General features: G+C 39.8%; 1 protein-coding gene across 4 annotated transcripts; it reads right to left on the reverse strand.

Annotated features, from left to right (window-relative positions):
* Positions 1 to 3,292: 3,292 nt before the first annotated feature.
* LOC132875868 (trichohyalin-like) lies at positions 3,293 to 16,697 on the reverse strand. 4 transcript variants are annotated; one of them, XM_060912989.1, is made up of 7 exons: positions 16,605 to 16,697; positions 11,071 to 11,083; positions 8,828 to 8,844; positions 7,362 to 7,422; positions 6,418 to 6,966; positions 6,073 to 6,144; positions 3,293 to 5,354 (listed from the first exon to the last, which is right to left on the reverse strand). In XM_060912989.1, the coding sequence occupies exons 4-7, from the start codon at positions 7,390 to 7,392 to the stop codon at positions 4,099 to 4,101; spliced, it is 1,908 nt and encodes a 635-aa protein (XP_060768972.1). In that variant the 5' UTR covers positions 7,393 to 7,422; positions 8,828 to 8,844; positions 11,071 to 11,083; positions 16,605 to 16,697; the 3' UTR covers positions 3,293 to 4,098. The 4 variants fall into 4 exon arrangements, with proteins under 4 accessions (XP_060768972.1, XP_060768970.1, XP_060768969.1 ...); XM_060912987.1 differs by lacking the exon at positions 16,605 to 16,697 and having other exon boundaries at positions 11,071 to 11,161; XM_060912986.1 differs by lacking the exons at positions 11,071 to 11,083; positions 16,605 to 16,697 and having other exon boundaries at positions 8,828 to 9,785.
* Between the last annotated feature and the right edge of the window lie 1,198 nt (positions 16,698 to 17,895).

Genomic DNA, 17,895 nt, shown 5'->3' on the forward strand with positions numbered 1-17,895 from the left:
TAGTGGGGAAAATTGCGTCCGACACTGAAGCCAAATGTTTATTTCTGTTTGTTTCTTTCTGCTCCTGGGCATTTGTGGGTTATTACTGTATGTGTGAAAATCAGTGTGTGTGGCACATTATTTGAATTGGGCATTTGTGGGCTATTACTGTGAGAAAACCAATTGTGTGTGTAGTGCATTGCTTGAAATGCTGAAGCTAATGCTAATGTGCAGGTTAAGGCCACGGAAATTGTAAACAATAAGTTCACGGGTTAAAGTGGCCAGCTACGAGTCAGCTGGGTTTATTTCAGTTGTGTTCAGTTTTGTAAATGTGAACTAGTTTAACTGCAAGAGAGATTTATTCTGTTTTATTAAGTGAGCACTTGATGTCCTTTATGTACAGTTAAAGAAAATACTCTTTTGATGAGAGATAAAGATGTTTGAGAGAAAAGTGTATACATGATTAATGGTGGACAGATGACATGATTAAAAGGGAAAATGTTTATCTTTGGTTTGACACAAATTTTGATATTTTTATTTCTTGAAAATATGAAAGTATATACATTTAATGTGAGTGTTGTCTAAAATGGTTAATACCAGTGCTTTAATGCAGACATAAGAACAGAAATAATTCATTGCAGTGAAAAGGTTAAAATGAAAGTGAGAATAAAGATAATCCAGATGAATGGAGAATGAGCAACAGTTGTCCTGCCTCGCTGATTTCTGTCTTATGTTTCCAGAAAGCTCCTTCCACAGGATTATCTATAGATCTGTCAGCGGAGACCAAGCCGGGACCCGCTACACACACACACATACACACACACACACACACACACACACACACTCTGTTCAGAATTAGATAGCAGTTCAATTACAAATGTGATGTCACTGACTATGAAAACAATAAGTTAAGTGTGTTGACCGCTTGTTTACAAGTTTTTGTTCAGTAATTTTGAGGATTAATGTGAAATATGTAAAATATCGTTTTGTACCTTTGCCTCACCACATGTTGTCTCAGTGTAAACACTGTGAATGTGGACTTTGTATTCATCTGTTAGAAATGTGTTTTTATGGGGTTTTCTTCATGTTTTCAGTTTTTCAAATGAATTCATGCATTTTAAAATATTTGTAGTGTTTTTAAATATGAAGTCTAAATTAAAAAAACTTGATATTTTGCAATAATTGTGTCTGGATTGAATAGCAGTATAAATGTCAATATAAGTGAGATAAATACAAAGTGATACATATTAATAGTAATAAATAAGATTACAGTACTGTACAGTTTAACTAGGTTTTCAGTGTTCCTGTAATATACAATTACAGTAACAGTTACTGTAAAAATAAAAGTTATAGTCCTGTAAATTTTAATTACAGTGCCTTATTGGCAACAGTGTTGCCAGTGAGTAACTGTAAAAACCCTTTGAAATGTCTAACAGTGGAGAGGCAGCCATTATGCTGCCGTGTGCTGGAACTAAGCTGTAATCTGATTGGCTGACAAGGTGTTGACAATGTTTCGTGTACTGTGATTGAGCCGTGCTACCACATGGCTAGAAATGACGACTAAGAAGCGGAGGAAGTAACCATCAAACCACGGGTAAGTCTGTAATTATAGCCATCACTATGATTACCGAGTGAAATACGTCTGTGTACGGGTCCATGTATAAATGCTGGTCGGCTAAATATTAAATTATAAATATCGATCGCTATCCCGTTATTGTATAGGGCCTGTTTTGGGTCAAACCCGCCCACGCGGCATGCTTGGCACATTGACATTGTTTACATTTAGACTTGCCACGGAATGCAATGTATCTTTGTAGGGGAGTCACATATCGAGACTTGATATCTGTCATGCAGTTAATGTTAACACTAATCGTTAGAATTATAAATATATACGAGTTTATACGCATTTGTTTTTGTATAGTTGCTGTTGCAAGAACTGTCACTCGTTGTCAGATGAATATAGATTCACTTATAACTTATATAGTGCAATGCCAAATTAAAATACTGTGAGAAATTAATTCCTATATTTTTTCAAAATATCTGAAAAATCTTTTGAACTCTGAACCTCCTTAATATAAAGGGGATATCACATGATATCATATGTATGTGTGTATATATGTATGTATTGGTTGCGAGCAGCTTATCTGTTACTTGATTTTGTAAACATCAAAAATATATAAAGCTTTGTATTGTCAGATTTCTTTTTGATTTATTACTGTATGGCAGATCTCCATGTTAACAGCACTGACTTCAGGAGACAGACGGCATGAGAGAGTGACAGCGGCGGGTTTATACCCCTCTACACCACTGGGACCAGTGAGTTTATCTGTGTAGGAAGATTTTAGTCTCATGATAGCTTGATACATAACAGCAACCTGATATTTAAGTTTAGTTTACGGGGGAAAAGTCTAACGTTCTCTCACTGTCACCTTTGTACCAGTCGCTGCATTCTCTCCTTTGACCCATCATAAACTGACAGTGATATCTAACAAAGCCACAGTAGAGAGACTCTGTTCACACAGAAAATACTTTCTGAGACAAATTTGACACACAAATACATCATTTCAACTTCACCTCATGTAATGCAACACCACTCTGTATATCTGTTTAATACTGCAAATATCCATAGCTGTATTTGGATTTAAACCTGCAGTGGGTGTGTCCGAACCTGGAAGGGATCTCATCTCATCTCATTATCTCTAGCTGCTTTATCCTTCTACAGGGTCGCAGGCAAGCTGGAGCCTATCCCAGCTGACTACGGGCGAAAGGCGGGGTTCACCCTGGACAAGTCGCCAGGTCATCACAGGGCTGACACATAGACACAGACAACCATTCACACTCACACCTATGGTCAATTTAGAGTCACCAGTTAACCTAACCTGCATGTCTTTGGACTGTGGGGGAAACCGGAGCACCCGGAGGAAACCCACGCGGACACGGGGAGAACATGCAAACTCCACACAGAAAGGCCCTCGCCGGCCCCGGGGCTCGAACCCAGGACCTTCTTGCTGTGAGGCGACAGCGCTAACCACTACACCACCGTGCCGCCCGTTTACCTGATCATAACTGAATTTATTACATCCATTTGGTGAAACTGCAGATGTTTCCTGGTTCTGAACTGAACGTGATGTGTGTAATTAACTGTCAGAGTGGTGTGTTGGAGCAGGTGATGGATCCTGACAGAGATCTGCAATAAGAGGTTGAGCTGAACAGGAATAAGAGTGTTTCAGTGCCCACGCCTACTGCACGGATCTGTTCTGCTCTTACTCATCCACTGATGTGCAGAAATAAAGATCCAATCTGCCTTCCAGAATGCAAAAAGTAGAGGGATTTATTACAATTACACTGTGAATTTGACATAAAACAATCCATACACCTTAAATTAAAAATATACATTCAACAGGATTACACCTAGAGGATGTAGAAATGTGTCCTTCATTCGTCAGTTCTGTTTCGATTACAGACACGAGGCATGAATTAAGGAGCAGAACCAGACACCAGGAGAACAGAGTTTAAAAAGAAAAAGTGACACTATAACATTATTAAACACAGGGAAAGTGTGTCATTACACGATTTCAGTTCCTGTGTTTAAATCATTATTTCCTCCCCGTAGTAGCACAATGATGGAATAAAACACTTGGGTGTGTGAAGTTATAGCAAAATAATTAAGGATCGGGTTCCTGTTCCCACCTGGAAGTTGATTATTTTCTTAGAACAACTCGTATTCCTCTCACACCACAGCAATTTACCAATGATTCAAGGTATTTATTCATTAAAACATGACACATCCTCGTCACAGTTTTTCACCACTGCTACGACCATATTTGTTCGTGTTCTGTGAGTTTGGTAGAATCCTGTACCGTCCTCCTGTTAGTGAGGTTTAGATGAACGTCCGAGCAGCGCTTTCACTCTGACATTTCAATGTTCAAAATGCCATAACTTTATCAATGACTGTCTTTGTTTACAGTGAAAGAAAATAACCCACTGATGAGCACGTCACGTTCTGAAATATAAGACTTCTGATCTGAAGTAACAATAAAAGAATTCTGTTATGACGTGTGATTTTTGCCTACAACAGCAAATTCAAGCCCAAAGTCATACAAGCGGCGTAAACTCAGCTTAAACCTGCTGCTGGTTCTGATAGATTATGCTCATTACTGTTGTCTGGTACGCTTCTTCCCTCAGTCTGAGAATCTCCAAGAGCTCTGAATTTTTCTGTTTCAGAGTCTCCAGCTCTCTGTTGAACTCTTCCTGCATCTTTGTTTTTGAGGCCAAAATGTTTCTCTGGAGTTCAGGCAGGATGATCTTCATGATGTTTCTCTCTGCCTCCATCCTGACCTCTCCTTCATACACCTCCCTGATCTCCTCCATCTCCTTTTGGTGTCTCTCCTCCATCTCTCTCCTCTCCCGCTCTCTCTTTTCTTTTAGTTTCTTCACCTTCTCTTCCATTTCTGTCCTTCGCGCTACCTCTCGTTTCAGCTCCCTCTGAAGTTCTTTCTTTTTTTCTTCATCCCTCTCTTCTTTCATCTTTCTTTCCAGTTCAGTTGTCCGGTCATTAAGTTGTCTGATGTCTCCTTCATGCTCCTGGATCACTCCCTCTATCTTTCTCAGAGAATCCTGCACCTCCTTTTCTATTTTTTCCTTCATTTCCATCTCCTCTCTCATCCTTTTCTCTTCTCTTTCCTTCAGGATCTTTGTCTCTATCGCTCTGATCTGAGATTCTGTCTCCAGGTAGATCTCACTGCTGTAGAATTTCTCTCTGCTTCCTTCCACCATCTTCTCTATCTTCTCCAGCAGCTCTAAGACCTGAGAATCATCTCCACCCTCCTTAATGTTGAGACAGTGAAACCTGCTCCCACTTTTTTCTACAAGTCTCTGGACCTCCTGGTCTCCTGACTGGATAAACTCCTCAATGTTCTTCTTCTGAAGTTCATCAGTAACACTGAATATGATCATGGTGTTTCTCCAACATCTCTCTCTAAAAATCTCCTCCATTTTCTCCAGCATCCCTCTCTCCTCTCCTGTAGGCTGCTTTACAGGTATGACCAGGAGGAAGGCGTGGGGTCCTGGAGCAGACAGATGGACACAGAGGCCCACATCTTCTCTCAGTTTCTCCAGAGACAGTTCAGAAGAGAACCAGTCAGGAGTGTCCACCACAGTCACCTTCCTCCCAGCCACCTCTCTCTGTGTGCTCTCACTCTGCTGGGTGGATGGAAATGTAGCTGTAGCTGTAGCAGCCTGGTTCCTCTCCTCTATGCCCAGGATGGTGTTTCCTGCTGCACTCTTCCCAGACCCCGTCCTCCCCAGCAGCACCAGTCTCAGTTCTGGTACAGGAACCGACACTGGAGAATCTGGACGAGACGATTCTCCACTCACTGAAAATGAACAAGAATTAATAATTTAAAACAGAATCACTGACTGCATTATGGTGATTACGTTGTTCTCTGGAGTACGGTGGTGGATAATCTGGATAGCCCATGTCCTTTATGTATCTCAAATTTAAGTTCCCCAACACATAGAGTGTCATTTTTAACAGTAATTTATGTGTTGAGCTGGAAATAAAGCATTTGTCTCTCTATAGTCACAGATGGAGAATAATTATTTTCACCCCAGTTTCTCCCAATTTGTTCATTTGTAAAACCCACCCACTCGTCATCTCTTTCTACTCACACGACAGCTAACAATCATGGCAGGTGAAGGCTAGCGTGTGCTTCCTCTGAGACACATGACGAATATAACGCTCATGATGGACGAGTGTCACTGTGATTGATAGAGGAGGGAGTAATGCCATCCATCCCTCCCCAACAACAACGACAAACTCACTATAGGGCAAATGCTTTTCTCCTGCACCGCTCAGGATCTCTAGGTATTAGCACGTTTTTTTTTTTTGTCATTTTCATCTGATGTTAGATATTTTTTCATTATTATTTGTTACTGTCTCTGTTTTGTGTCACCTTTATAATATTGATATTTACACTGTAAACAAATGATAAATTTAAGTGCATGCTGTGTCTCTCTATAGTCGTCTCTTTTACCCCCAAACTAGTGATGAGTTACACAATAAACATACAACAAGAAACATTCATCACTTACACAGTGGACGAATTCCATCCATACTGTTTCTTCTCCTGATTGGTGCTGCTGAGTCCTGAGTCTCTCCACTCACTAGGAAACATCAGAACCAGTCAGAATGAGAGAGATATTCTTCAGGAGCGATAGTTAGACAGATGATATCATTAAAGTACGTTTTATACATGAAACCTCACCATTTTCACTGATTAAATTACACTTTCTTACAATATCTGAAGAGCTGCACCATTAAGTATCAATACAGTATATTTCATGTCCTTACATATGATTTATTCAGTGTATATTTACCACTTAGAAGTACCAACATTTTGAATAGCTTTTACTTCCTTAATGTAACAAGTTACTCACTGTTTGGATGTAACCCTTCCTTGCTGTTTCTTCTCCTGATGGGGGCTGATGATTCTGGATCTGTCTGTTCCTGCAGCTGCTTTGTTTTCTCCTCTAGAAGTCGGTCTTTCTCCTGAAGCTGTTTGTCTCTTTCCATCAGCTGTGTCTCTCTCTCAGTTAGAAGTCTCTCTTTCTCTTCAAGCTGTTTGTTTTTTTCATCTAATTCTTTATTCTTCTCCACAAATCTTTTCTCCTTTTCCTCCACTTGGATTTGTGCCTCCTGTATCTGTTTGTCTTTCTGTTTCAGTTCTTTAGTCGTCTTCTCTAGTTCTGTATTTCTCTCTTTGAGTAGTGCGTCTTTCTCCTCAATGATTTTCTCTCTGCTTTTCAGTTCTGTATCTTTATGCTTCATTTGTCTTTTACAGTCCTCTAGCTCTTGGTCTTTAAGTTTCAGTGATTGAGACGTGTTGTCCAGTTCCAGCTGAGTGTTTTTTAACTCTTCTTCAGTTTCTTTCAGTTTCCCGATCTTCTTTTTAAATTCAATACAAAGACCTTTTTCATCTTTATATTCTGAAATTATTAAAAGTGAGTGTTAAGTGGAATAATGTGTGTACAAAGAATGTAATTGAAAAAAGGAAAAAAGTCAGTATAATATTTCATATATACTGATTTTATTTCATATTTGATTGGCGTCAAACTATTTACTGATTGGAATAAACATGGTAATTTGCATAATTTTATGATTCTTTTCACTTGAGTAGCTACAGGGTCACAGCCACAACCCTTTACTATCTAAGTCTCCTAAACTTCATGCTTTTTGTTCAGTGTATAAATCATATCTTTCAGAGAGAATGTGACAGGTTGTGAATTTCAGGCTTCAGCTTACTGGAGATCTCGTTATTGAACACTTCCAGGCTGTAAATATGAACAGGTGCATTTACTTTTGTAGCCCTTTCCATACTCACCAGTCAGGAAAGCAGATTTCTCCATTTTCATTCTCTCATCTTCTGTCCATTTTCTGTCGTTCTGTGGAAGTGAATAAAACAGTGTGAAGGTTTTATACAGGACTCCATACTGTCTGTAAATAACGTGTGAAATAAACATGAAGTGTTTCACTGTTCAGATCAGTGTGTGTGTGTGTGTGTGTGTGTGAGAGAGAGATTTAAACTGATACTGTATTTAGTAACACACTGAGTTTTAATGCAGCCAGCTGAAGAACACAATCACTAAACAGTTCACTGATCAATATTACAGGAGTGATCAAAAATCCTCCTCTACAGGAGAATCAAGATCTTTGGGTTCTTTATTGCTGTGATGACGTCACACAACATCACAATACAGTCATAAACTTATGCATCAAAATCTACTGTTCCAGATGTTTAAATCTGTTTTAAAGGCACTGATTGTGTTTAATGTTATTTTTATTTGCTATTTTTATTGTTCATTAAGCTGAATATTATATGTTCATGACCGTCAGTCAGTCATGGCCAAAGCTAAGAACAGAATTCCCAGACACTGAGAGCACTTCAGGCATTTTTTTTTTTCTCCAGCAGTGACTGTGTTTAAATTTTCTTTTGGGGTGCCATTAATTTTGCCATATACAATCGAAGAAAAACTATTTTTGTAAATTAATTTTGTTCATGTTGTATTGTGTCTCAAGTTAAACTGAATATGTGTTAAACCTTTTCCATGGAACTTTAACTGGAATTTAAGACAAAGTTTGCAGATGGACTTCAACGGGGTGAAGGTCATAAATTTTATGACATTTATTTGCTGGACCTTTTATTCTGTTTACATTTCCACAAAGTGTTTACACTCACAGCAATAACAACAACAACAACAATAATAGTAATAATAATAATAATAATAATAAAAATTTCTAACAAACAGTTCAACAGCTGTGTTTCTAGAACAATCAAATGGGATTTTTTTTTTTATCTGCAATGTACCATCACAGGGGCTGTTACCATGGTAACTCATTTACCTGTCACTGGGCCGTGGTCGAATTATCTCATCTCATCTCATCTCATTATCTCTAGCTGCTTTATCCTGTTCTACAGGGTCGCAGGCAAGCTGGAGCCTATCCCAGCTGACTACGGGTGAAAGGCGGGGTACACCCTGGACAAGTCGCCAGGTCATCACAGGGCTGACACATAGACACAGACAACCATTCACACTCACATTCACACCTACGCTCAATTTAGAGTCACCAGTTAACCTAACCTGCATGTCTTTGGACTGTGGGGGAAACCGGAGCACCCGGAGGAAACCCACACGGACACGGGGAGAACATGCAAACTCTGCACAGAAAGGCCCTCGCCGGCCACGGGGCTCGAACCCGGACCTTCTTGCTGTGAGGCGACAGCGCTAACCACTACACCACCGTGCCGCCAATTCATGAATGTATAATATTTTATAATAATTTACTCACCTGGGAAACCTGAACATCTTTATCGAGATGATGAGATGAAAAACAAAAACAAAAGGAAGGTAAGATTGTTGAGATTATTAAAAATGCATCGTTATTTTCTGTAAATTTCTCTGTATTTGATCCAATAGTATTATCTATAAACATTCTGTAGCTGTTCTCATGAAGTCTGTTTTTATCCTGTACTGGCTCGTTTCTCTCCTCTTTCTGCTGATTTGAAAAATTAAAGCTCTTCAGCTTCTTTCAGTATTAATGCTGTAAGAAACAAATTCACCCGATCACTGACTTACATTCTGTTATCATCTCTTTCATGCACCATTATCCAGTGTGAACCACTGACCTCTACATAAAACATCTGGAGAGCTCACTGGCCAATATGCGCTGTCCAGACGAGTGAAGCGTCCAAGCCGCCATATTACCACACCCATCGTGTGTACTTGGCTTTTGTGTTAAAGCATCATATCCGATCAAATTTGTCCCAAGAAAAGTATTTCCTGACTTTTTATTCTCTTTTGTTACCTCCTCTTATTTTCTCACCTTTACCCCCCATTCCTTACATATCTTTATAACGTTCCCCTTCACTGTTATTGTTTTTCTTCCTTTTCCAGTTCAGTCTCTGATCATTTTCTGAACAGCTCTTTTGCTACTATAATTATTTTTACAGATATTATTTCAGTTTTTCTCTTATACAGTGTCTCTTTTTCCTATATTTCTTTTTCCTTTCTGTTTAGGACAGTTGTTGAAACAGGATTATTTTCTCACATTATTTTCCATTTTCACTTCATTCTCACAGTCATGTCTTAACAGTATTTACTGGTCACATAATTCACATCACACATGACTCGATCCTGATAGAGTTCAATAACTGATAGATTATTCCTCAGGGCTCACACTAATATCTCACATCTCATTATATTTAATACACATTGGCTTTTTTATACTACTGAATTGTGATATTGATCTTATTTTTGTTTGATATAGAAATAAATAGATATTGCCTGATGGTTATGTTTTCTTGAAATTTATGGTAAAAATGTTCAGTGTTTTGGAAATATTAATTGGTATGGAAATATTTTCTAATAAATGGAGTATTAGAATAATTTAATATTTTGTTATGATTAGGTTGTAAATTGTAATTAATTTAAAGCTTGTTAAATTTTATTATTATGAGATGATTGATTATACATCATTTGTAACTATAGTGATGGATTGGTATCAATCTGTTTCTAAATAATTAATCTGTAATCTCTACATGTAACTCTCTGTTCCATCCATTATTTGCATGATTAATTTCATTTCATTTTTCATTCTGTGCAATAGAATATATTTGTTTATGTTTTTATTGCACATCTGGAACAGTATATGAGGGTTCACAGCCTCTAGGCAACAGGAAATGACGTCTCCATCTCTGTGGAAACCAGAACTGTTCGGTCATGTTGTAATGTACACTTTGTTTTCTTCTTTGTTATGCATGTATTGTCTATGTATTTTCTATTTGGTCAAATAATAATAATAATAATAATAATAATCTGCGGTAATCTTCCTGAATGTATCCATGATGATAAATGTAATGAATACTGCCCATTCTGATCAAAACACAAACACCCCCACAAAAATCAACCATTCACACACACACACACACACACACACACACACACACACACACACACACTCGCGCGCACACACACACACACACACACACACACACGGACACATGCCTCTATCACATGTCCAGGTTTATGTAGCTTCCTAGGCAGAGATATGACCGTACCGAGCCGATGCGTGTGGTGATATGGCGGCCGGATAGCGTCACCCTGACTGGCCAATGAGCTCTCCACATATTTTATACAGAGATCAGTGGCGTGAACTCTCTAACGCACACATCTCTCTGTAGTTATATACACTACAGTAATGTTAGCCAAGTCTCAATGACTTTGAGAAAGACTTACTGATATGAAATCACATTCAAACAAAAACATTCAGCTTTTTATCTCTCAGTATCAGTGTGTAGGTCAGATTTCTGTGTCTGTAGAACACTAATGACAAACTAGACAGCAGCATGATGAATGTTCTGCCAGCGATCACAGTCTGTTGTGTTCACTACACTATACTGATGATGCTCATATATCTATGTGCTACTGCACTCTGAACACACAGCACAGTCTAATCTATTCCATCTGCACAATAAATATATTATTCATGCAGCATCAAGACATCACTATCAGAGAAAAGTGGTTTATACTCACACAGATCTGCCCCCTGTGAAAGTAAATAATGCAGTGTGAAGATTTTATGCAGGATTACAGATGTGAATTGTTTCATGTGAAAATGTGGAAAGTATCTGTTACTCTGGTTAAAACACAGCTGATGTGTGTCTTAATCAAAAAGAGGAAAACTAGACAACAATCAGTCATCACACACAGTAAATCTGTAGAATGTAGCATTGTGCTAATATACCACTAGTTACCCTTAAGGAACAGAAATATCTTATGATTTTTGGAAAATACTATTTTCTGATATATGCATGTATTTACCAATATACAGTGTGTTAGTATATGTGCATTTCCCCCTGTGTATTTTAAATATAGAGTTAAATATTCTGTAATGTATCGATGTGCTATTGTAGAACATAAAGGAATAAACAGAATATCAGATTCCCACTTCCTTTCATTAAAAACACAGACATTTATCAATGTAAAAAATTGAACAGATAACAGAATGATGTACGTTGCTACTGCCTCGTCTATATATTGCTTACGACAGCATATGTTACGTCACAGTAGACGTGGGTGTGTGATCTCGTGATGTTTTTCTCTCTTTCACTCCCAAATCCCTCTCTCCTATTATATAAGTTTTATAAATGAAGTTAAGGACTTCAGTTCTCAGTTCACGCAGGTTGTCTTTATGCTGTGTGCATTAACATGGCTTACTGCTGTTAGCTTAAAGAGACTAAATGCTCGGCCGAATCAACTCTTCAGTGCTTTTTCAAAATATAGCATGCTTGCCAGGGGCATCGTGGCTCAGGTGGATAAGATGCCATGCCATAAATCCAGGGACTCGGATTTGATTCTGACCTGAGGTCATTTCCCGATCTCTCTCAGGCTCATGTCCTTTCCAATAAAGGTGAACAAAGCCCAAAAAATACCTTTAAAAAAAAATTGTCTGATTGTTACTCAGAGCGAGTGATGGTAATTATTCTGTCTACAAGCACTGAAACCTGTTAAAGCTGTGATTTATGTTTATTGTGAAGTGTCAGTAAATGTTATGTTACTGTTCATTTCAGGAAGAACACAATTATGAGTCCCGCCTGATGAAAATAATCCAAAAAAGGTGAAACGGTGCTTTGACACTCGTTCAATAGTCAACTATTCCATCCAGAGGAATCCTGGGAAATTTTATATTTTTATTCTGATATGATTCTGTATGAGATTCTGATGGAGTCTGGCAGTGGTGTGTGTTACAGTGGGGCAAAAAAGTATTTAGTCAGTCACCAGTTGTGCAAGTTCTCCCACTTAAAAAGATGAGAGAAGCCTGTAATTTTCATCATAGGTATACCTCAACTATGAGAGACAGAATGAGAAAAAAAAATCCAGAAAATCACATTGTCTGATTTTTAAAGAATTTATTTGCAAATTATGGTGGAAAATAAGTATTTGGTCAATAACAAAAGTTCATCTCAATACTTTGTTATATACCCTTTGTTGGCAATGACAGAGGTCAAACGTTTTCTCTAAGTCTTCACAAGGTTTTCACACACTGTTGCTGGTATTTTGGCCCATTCCTCCATGCAGATCTCCTCTAGAGCAGTGATGTTTTGGGGCTGTCGCTGGGCAACACGGACTTTCAACTCCCTCCAAAGATTTTCTATGGGGTTGAGATCTGGAGACGGGCTAGGCCACTCCAGGACCTTGAAATGCTTCTTACGAAGCCACTCCTTCGTTGCCCAGGCGGTGTGTTTGGGATCATTGTCATGCTGAAAGACCCAGCCACGTTTCATCTTCAATGCCCTTGCTGATGGAAGGAGGTTTTCACTCAAAATCTCATGATACATGGCCCCATTCATTCTTTCCTTTACACGGATCAGTCGTCCTGGTCCCTTTGCAGAAAAACAGCCCCAAAGCATGATGTTTCCACCCCCATGCTTCACGGTAGGTATGGTGTTCTTTGGATGCAACTCAGCATTCTTTCTCATCCAAACACAACAAATTGAGTTTTTACCAAAAAGTTCTATTTTGGTTCATCTGACCATATGACATTCTCCCAATCCTCTTCTGGATCATCCAAATGCTCTCTAGCAAACTTCAGACGGGCCTGGACATGTACTGGCTTAAGCAGGGGGACACGTCTGGCACTGCAGGATTTGAGTCCCTGGCGGCGTAGTGTGTTACTGATGGTAGCCTTTGTTACTTTGGTCCCAGCTCTCTGCAGGTCATTCACTAGGTCCCCCCGTGTGGTTCTGGGATTTTTGCTCACCGTTCTTGTGATCATTTTGACCCCACGGGATGAGATCTTGCGTGGAGCCCCAGATCGAGGGAGATTATCAGTGGTCTTGTATGTCTTCCATTTTCTAACAATTGCTCCCACAGTTGATTTATTCACACCAAGCTGCTTACCTATTGCAGATTCAGTCTTCCCAGCCTGGTGCAGGTCTACAATTTTGTTTCTGGTGTCCTTTGACAGCTCTTTGGTCTTGGCCATAGTGGAGTTTGGAGTGTGACTGTTTGAGGTTGTGGACAGGTGTCTTTTATACTGATAACGAGTTCAAACAGGTGCCATTAATACAGGCAACGAGTGGAGGACAGAGGAGCCTCTTAAAGAAGAAGTTACAGGTCTGTGAGAGCCAGAAATCTTGCTTGTTTGTAGGTGACCAAATACTTATTTTACCGAGGAATTTGCCAATTAATTCATTAAAAATCCTACAATGTGATTTCCTGGATTCTTTCCCCCCATTCTGTCTCTCATAGTTGAAGTATACCCATGATGAAAATTACAGGCCTCTCTCATCTTTTTAAGTGTGAGAACTTGCACAATTGGTGGCTGACTAAATACTTTTTTGCCCCACTGTATATGCTGCATGTTTGTTGTGTCTTTTACTCGACATGGTAAACGTCTCTGCCTCCATTATTGCAGTGCAGTGGGGTTACGCACAGGAGCATTGTGGGAAAGAAACTGACTGAGTGAAATGGAATGTCAGTGAATGATCAGGACTGGGTTTCCCAATAACGTTGCCTTTTAAAAGCAAAAAAAGGAGTTTAAAGACACTCTCAAGCAACGAGCATTGTCTCTGTACGTGGTTTTCCTGAACACACTAGTAAGAAGGTTTCGTTAGAGCCCCTTTGCTGAGAGCTTCTTTGCAACGCGCATCCTCGCTAAAGGCATTAGTAGTTGCTAAATCCAGTCGATGACATCACATGGTGTTCGTTTTTAATCAAAAACCAATAAAATATAAACTGAAAATATGTTAATATACTGTATTGTTATGAAGTATTACATATAGAATGTGGTAATCAATAACTGAAACTATTTTACATTGCAAGAAAGAAAGTCCTGGGTTCGAGCCCAGCGGCCGGCGAGAGCCTTTCTGTGTGGAGTTTGCATGTTCTCCCAGTGTCCGCGTGGGTTTCCTCCGGGTGCTCCGGTTTCCCCCTCAGTCCAAAGATATGCAGGTTAGGTTAACTGGTGACTCTAAATTGACCGTAGTGTGAATGTTTTACATACATTTAGTTAATAATTTAGCATTAATTATTAAAAGCATATTTAACAGCAGTTTCCACCCACTGATTGTAACACTATGTTCAGACTGCAACCTGAAACGACCCATATCCGATTTGTTGTGAAATCCGATTTTTTTGTTAGGCCGTTCACATTACCAATTATATGAGACTTGTATGCAATCTCCAATATGAACGGAAAACGACCCAAAAGTGTCCCGCATGCGCAAATTGACACGTAATATAAGCACATCTACGTAATACGTAGACAAAAAAAAAAGCGCACTCTTCAAGTTTGCAAGTAAAGCATGGAGATGAGGCGAGACCTGGCGATGTGTTTTTTGTGGCGGCGGCGGAACTCACACAATAATCTGATTAATGTGGGCAGCAGACTAATGAGACAGAAGGTGTCAAATTACTGGAAATTTCCAGAACAATCTTATAATCTTGTAATACAGGATCGTTTAACATCCAGGTCCCTACCAAATCCACCATTAGCTTCAGTGCTTAATTTGTAAAGTGGGAGGTCCCGGAGCGCAGAGGATGAGTGGCTCCGGCGCGAAAAAAAAGAGGGGGGGCGCTTCTGGGCATGTATTGTAATAACACTGCAAATTAAGTTCATCTGCGAAAAACCCCGCTCACACTCTGCACTTGAGATAGGGACAGTGTTGATCGCGGCCAAGAGGCCCTTCAGTTCATCTGGGATGAATTCTCCATTACTTTCCCTGAATTCCCTGATGACATGTCGTGGGTCATTGATGCAAAACTGCTGGCACAGCGCTTCCACTTCTTTTTCCCCGAACAGCGCGTCTTCTTCCCGTGGCCACGGAAGTGTGCACCCTCCTTTTCCGTAATATACAAACAGATATTTTGTGGATGTCGTTTCATGAGAGAAATCACCAGCAAGACAGATATCAAAATCAGACATTAACACTAAATAAACTTGCATTTATTTATTTAATTATTTGTTTTTTTTTTATTTTGTTACATAGTCAAGAGAGGTGGCAGATCACCGGATCCAGTGTAAATAGCTGCCGGAGCCAACGGCCGAGGTTCCGGAGCGCGCTCCAGCTTGCTCCCCCTCAAATTAAGCCCTGATTAGCTTGATCAATTCTATAAAAGTCTATTTAAATTCTGAAAACTTTACAAATGTTGTTGTTTTCCACCAAAGAGGCGGGATTAGCCAACGCAGAATAGTGGCGTTTGTCTCTTGATGATGACGTGTAGGTCGCATGAATGCGACCTGTCCGGTCAGACTGCAGTCGCATGTGAAAATAAGGATATGCATCGGAATTAGGACCACATATCCAAGCGGCCTGGGTCGCATGTGAAAAAATCGGATCTGTGTCGTTCGGATTGTCAATAACAAATCGGATACAGGTCGCATATGGGCAAAAAAATAGGATATGGGTCGTTTCAGGGTGCAGAGTCCCTCGGAGGTGCATTCTGTGGATTCGGCTGTGAGTGAGACGCTCTTTGGTGTGAAAGAGTGATCCAGGTCCATCAAAAGTTAAGAGCAAACTAAAGTACTACTTTAGTTACGATGGTGTTCGGGAAAACCATGCAAGCTTAACGATGGTTCTGTAAAGGCAGTTAAAGACGCTCTTAAGCCTAGATCACAACCGGACGTACGATTTTTTGGCCGTGCAATTTTTGGCGTTTCCCAAATCGCTGCGTTTTTTTTGGTCATGGAGAAAGACGCGCATTGGCCGTAAGTTTGTCTTGCAACCTGGAAAAAAACGTAAGCGCCAGTAGAGTTTGTTTGACATGACAAAGGACCTCTGCGGCCAGTCTACGACTCGAAAATCAGCATGTCACACGCGTGCCCTCCGTGTGTTTCTTGCGTTTTTTGCACGTAGACCGGCCATAGGAGCACGTAGTGCCGGTTGTGATCGAGGCTTGAGTGTGAAGAGGCTTTTGGGAAACCCACCCCAGATTCCGTCACGTAAACATGATCTGAAAATGCTTTCTGTGTTTCTATTTGATCCCTGAATTAAAATATAGTGAATGCAATAAGTTTATCAAATATCAGCCGTTACCATTAGTGTGAAGTCGAGTTATTTACTTACCGGTGAGAGAGGTCCGGTGTAAAACAACAGAGAGAAATGTAATGTTAGATAAAATACAAAGAGAAAAACTGATGATTTACAGTCAGAATAGCTGCTAAACAATCTTCACTCTGTGCTTTCAGTACAAAGATGTTCAGCTACAATTTTAACCATTTTAATAAAATATAACAACAGACAGAGAATCATTATAAATAGTTGATATTTAAACAATTAAATGCTTCATGGAGTGTTTTTTCTCGATTTCAATCTATTCCATCTGCACAATAAATATATTATTCATGCAGCATCAAGACATCACTATCAGAGAAAAGTGGTTTATACTCACGTCTCACTGCCCCCTGTGAAAGTAAATAATACAGTGTGAAGATTTTATGCAGGATTACAGATGTGAATTGTTTCATGTGAAAATGTGGAAAGTATCTGTAACTCTGGTTAAAACACAGCTGATGTGTGTCTTAATCAAAAAGAGGAAAACTAGACAACAATCAGTCATCACACACAGTGTAAGATTGTGTGTGTTCTCGTGCATAGCTGTCCTGAGCTTTATGACCCTTTCACACCCTGGTAAACGTGCATAATCGCGAGAACAGACTCTTTTGTTTTCTCTGTACCTTCTAGTTTCGCTGAAACCACCTTCCTGGTTCCTCTTGTTCTAGGGGGTGTATGGTCTGCTCTTTCATGTATAACAAAAACGACTCCTTATCTGGCGAGTTTCACCTTGTCTTGTCACGCAAGCTTCTGATGTATATAAACCCTGCTTTTTCTATGTATCACTGAGCAGTGCATGAATAAACCAGATTGATTTCATTCGTGTGGTTTGTTTTTACCCTGCTCCAGAGCGCTCTTATATCGACGCATCTGAACTAGGACAGACGCAGGTTCTAACAATTTGGTGACCCCGACGTGATACTCTCAATCAGGTAAGACATGTTTGATTGACTACCTGGTTGGCAGTAGTTTCGTAGTGTCCTACGGAGGACAGTTTTCCCTGGTTCGAGTCCAGGAAGAGCGCGCTATACAAATTTACGACACATTTCCGTCTGTTCCTCTTCAGATCCGTCTGTTGTCATTGTACGATGGGAAACTCGTTCCCTAAACCTGCGCCAGGGGAAACCCCGGCCGAGTGGATGACTAGGTGCGGTTTCGCTTATTATGTTTCTCCTTGGCTCGATAATTTGGCAGGTTGGACCGAGGCCAACCCTCAAATTCCTTCATATCCTCGCCAAGGTACTTTCGATCCTGGTTATCTTGCATCGGCCTATCGCATGATTTATGAGGGATTAGGGGACCC

Source organism: Neoarius graeffei, chromosome 28, assembly GCF_027579695.1.
Source record: "Neoarius graeffei isolate fNeoGra1 chromosome 28, fNeoGra1.pri, whole genome shotgun sequence".
NCBI classification, from domain to species: Eukaryota; Metazoa; Chordata; class Actinopteri; order Siluriformes; family Ariidae; genus Neoarius; species Neoarius graeffei.

Excerpts from the sequence above, each read along its gene's own strand:
- LOC132875868 (XM_060912986.1), bottom strand. The coding sequence starts at position 8,971 with ATGTTTATAGATAATACTATTGGATCAAATACAGAGAAATTTACAGAA. Across the intron at positions 6,967-7,361 it reads GAAATCTGCTTTCCTGACTG|AATATAAAGATGAAAAAGGT; the intron begins GTGAGTATGGAA and ends TAATAATTTCAG. Across the intron at positions 6,145-6,417 it reads GGAAGGGTTACATCCAAACA|TGAGTGGAGAGACTCAGGAC; the intron begins GTGAGTAACTTG and ends GATGTTTCCTAG.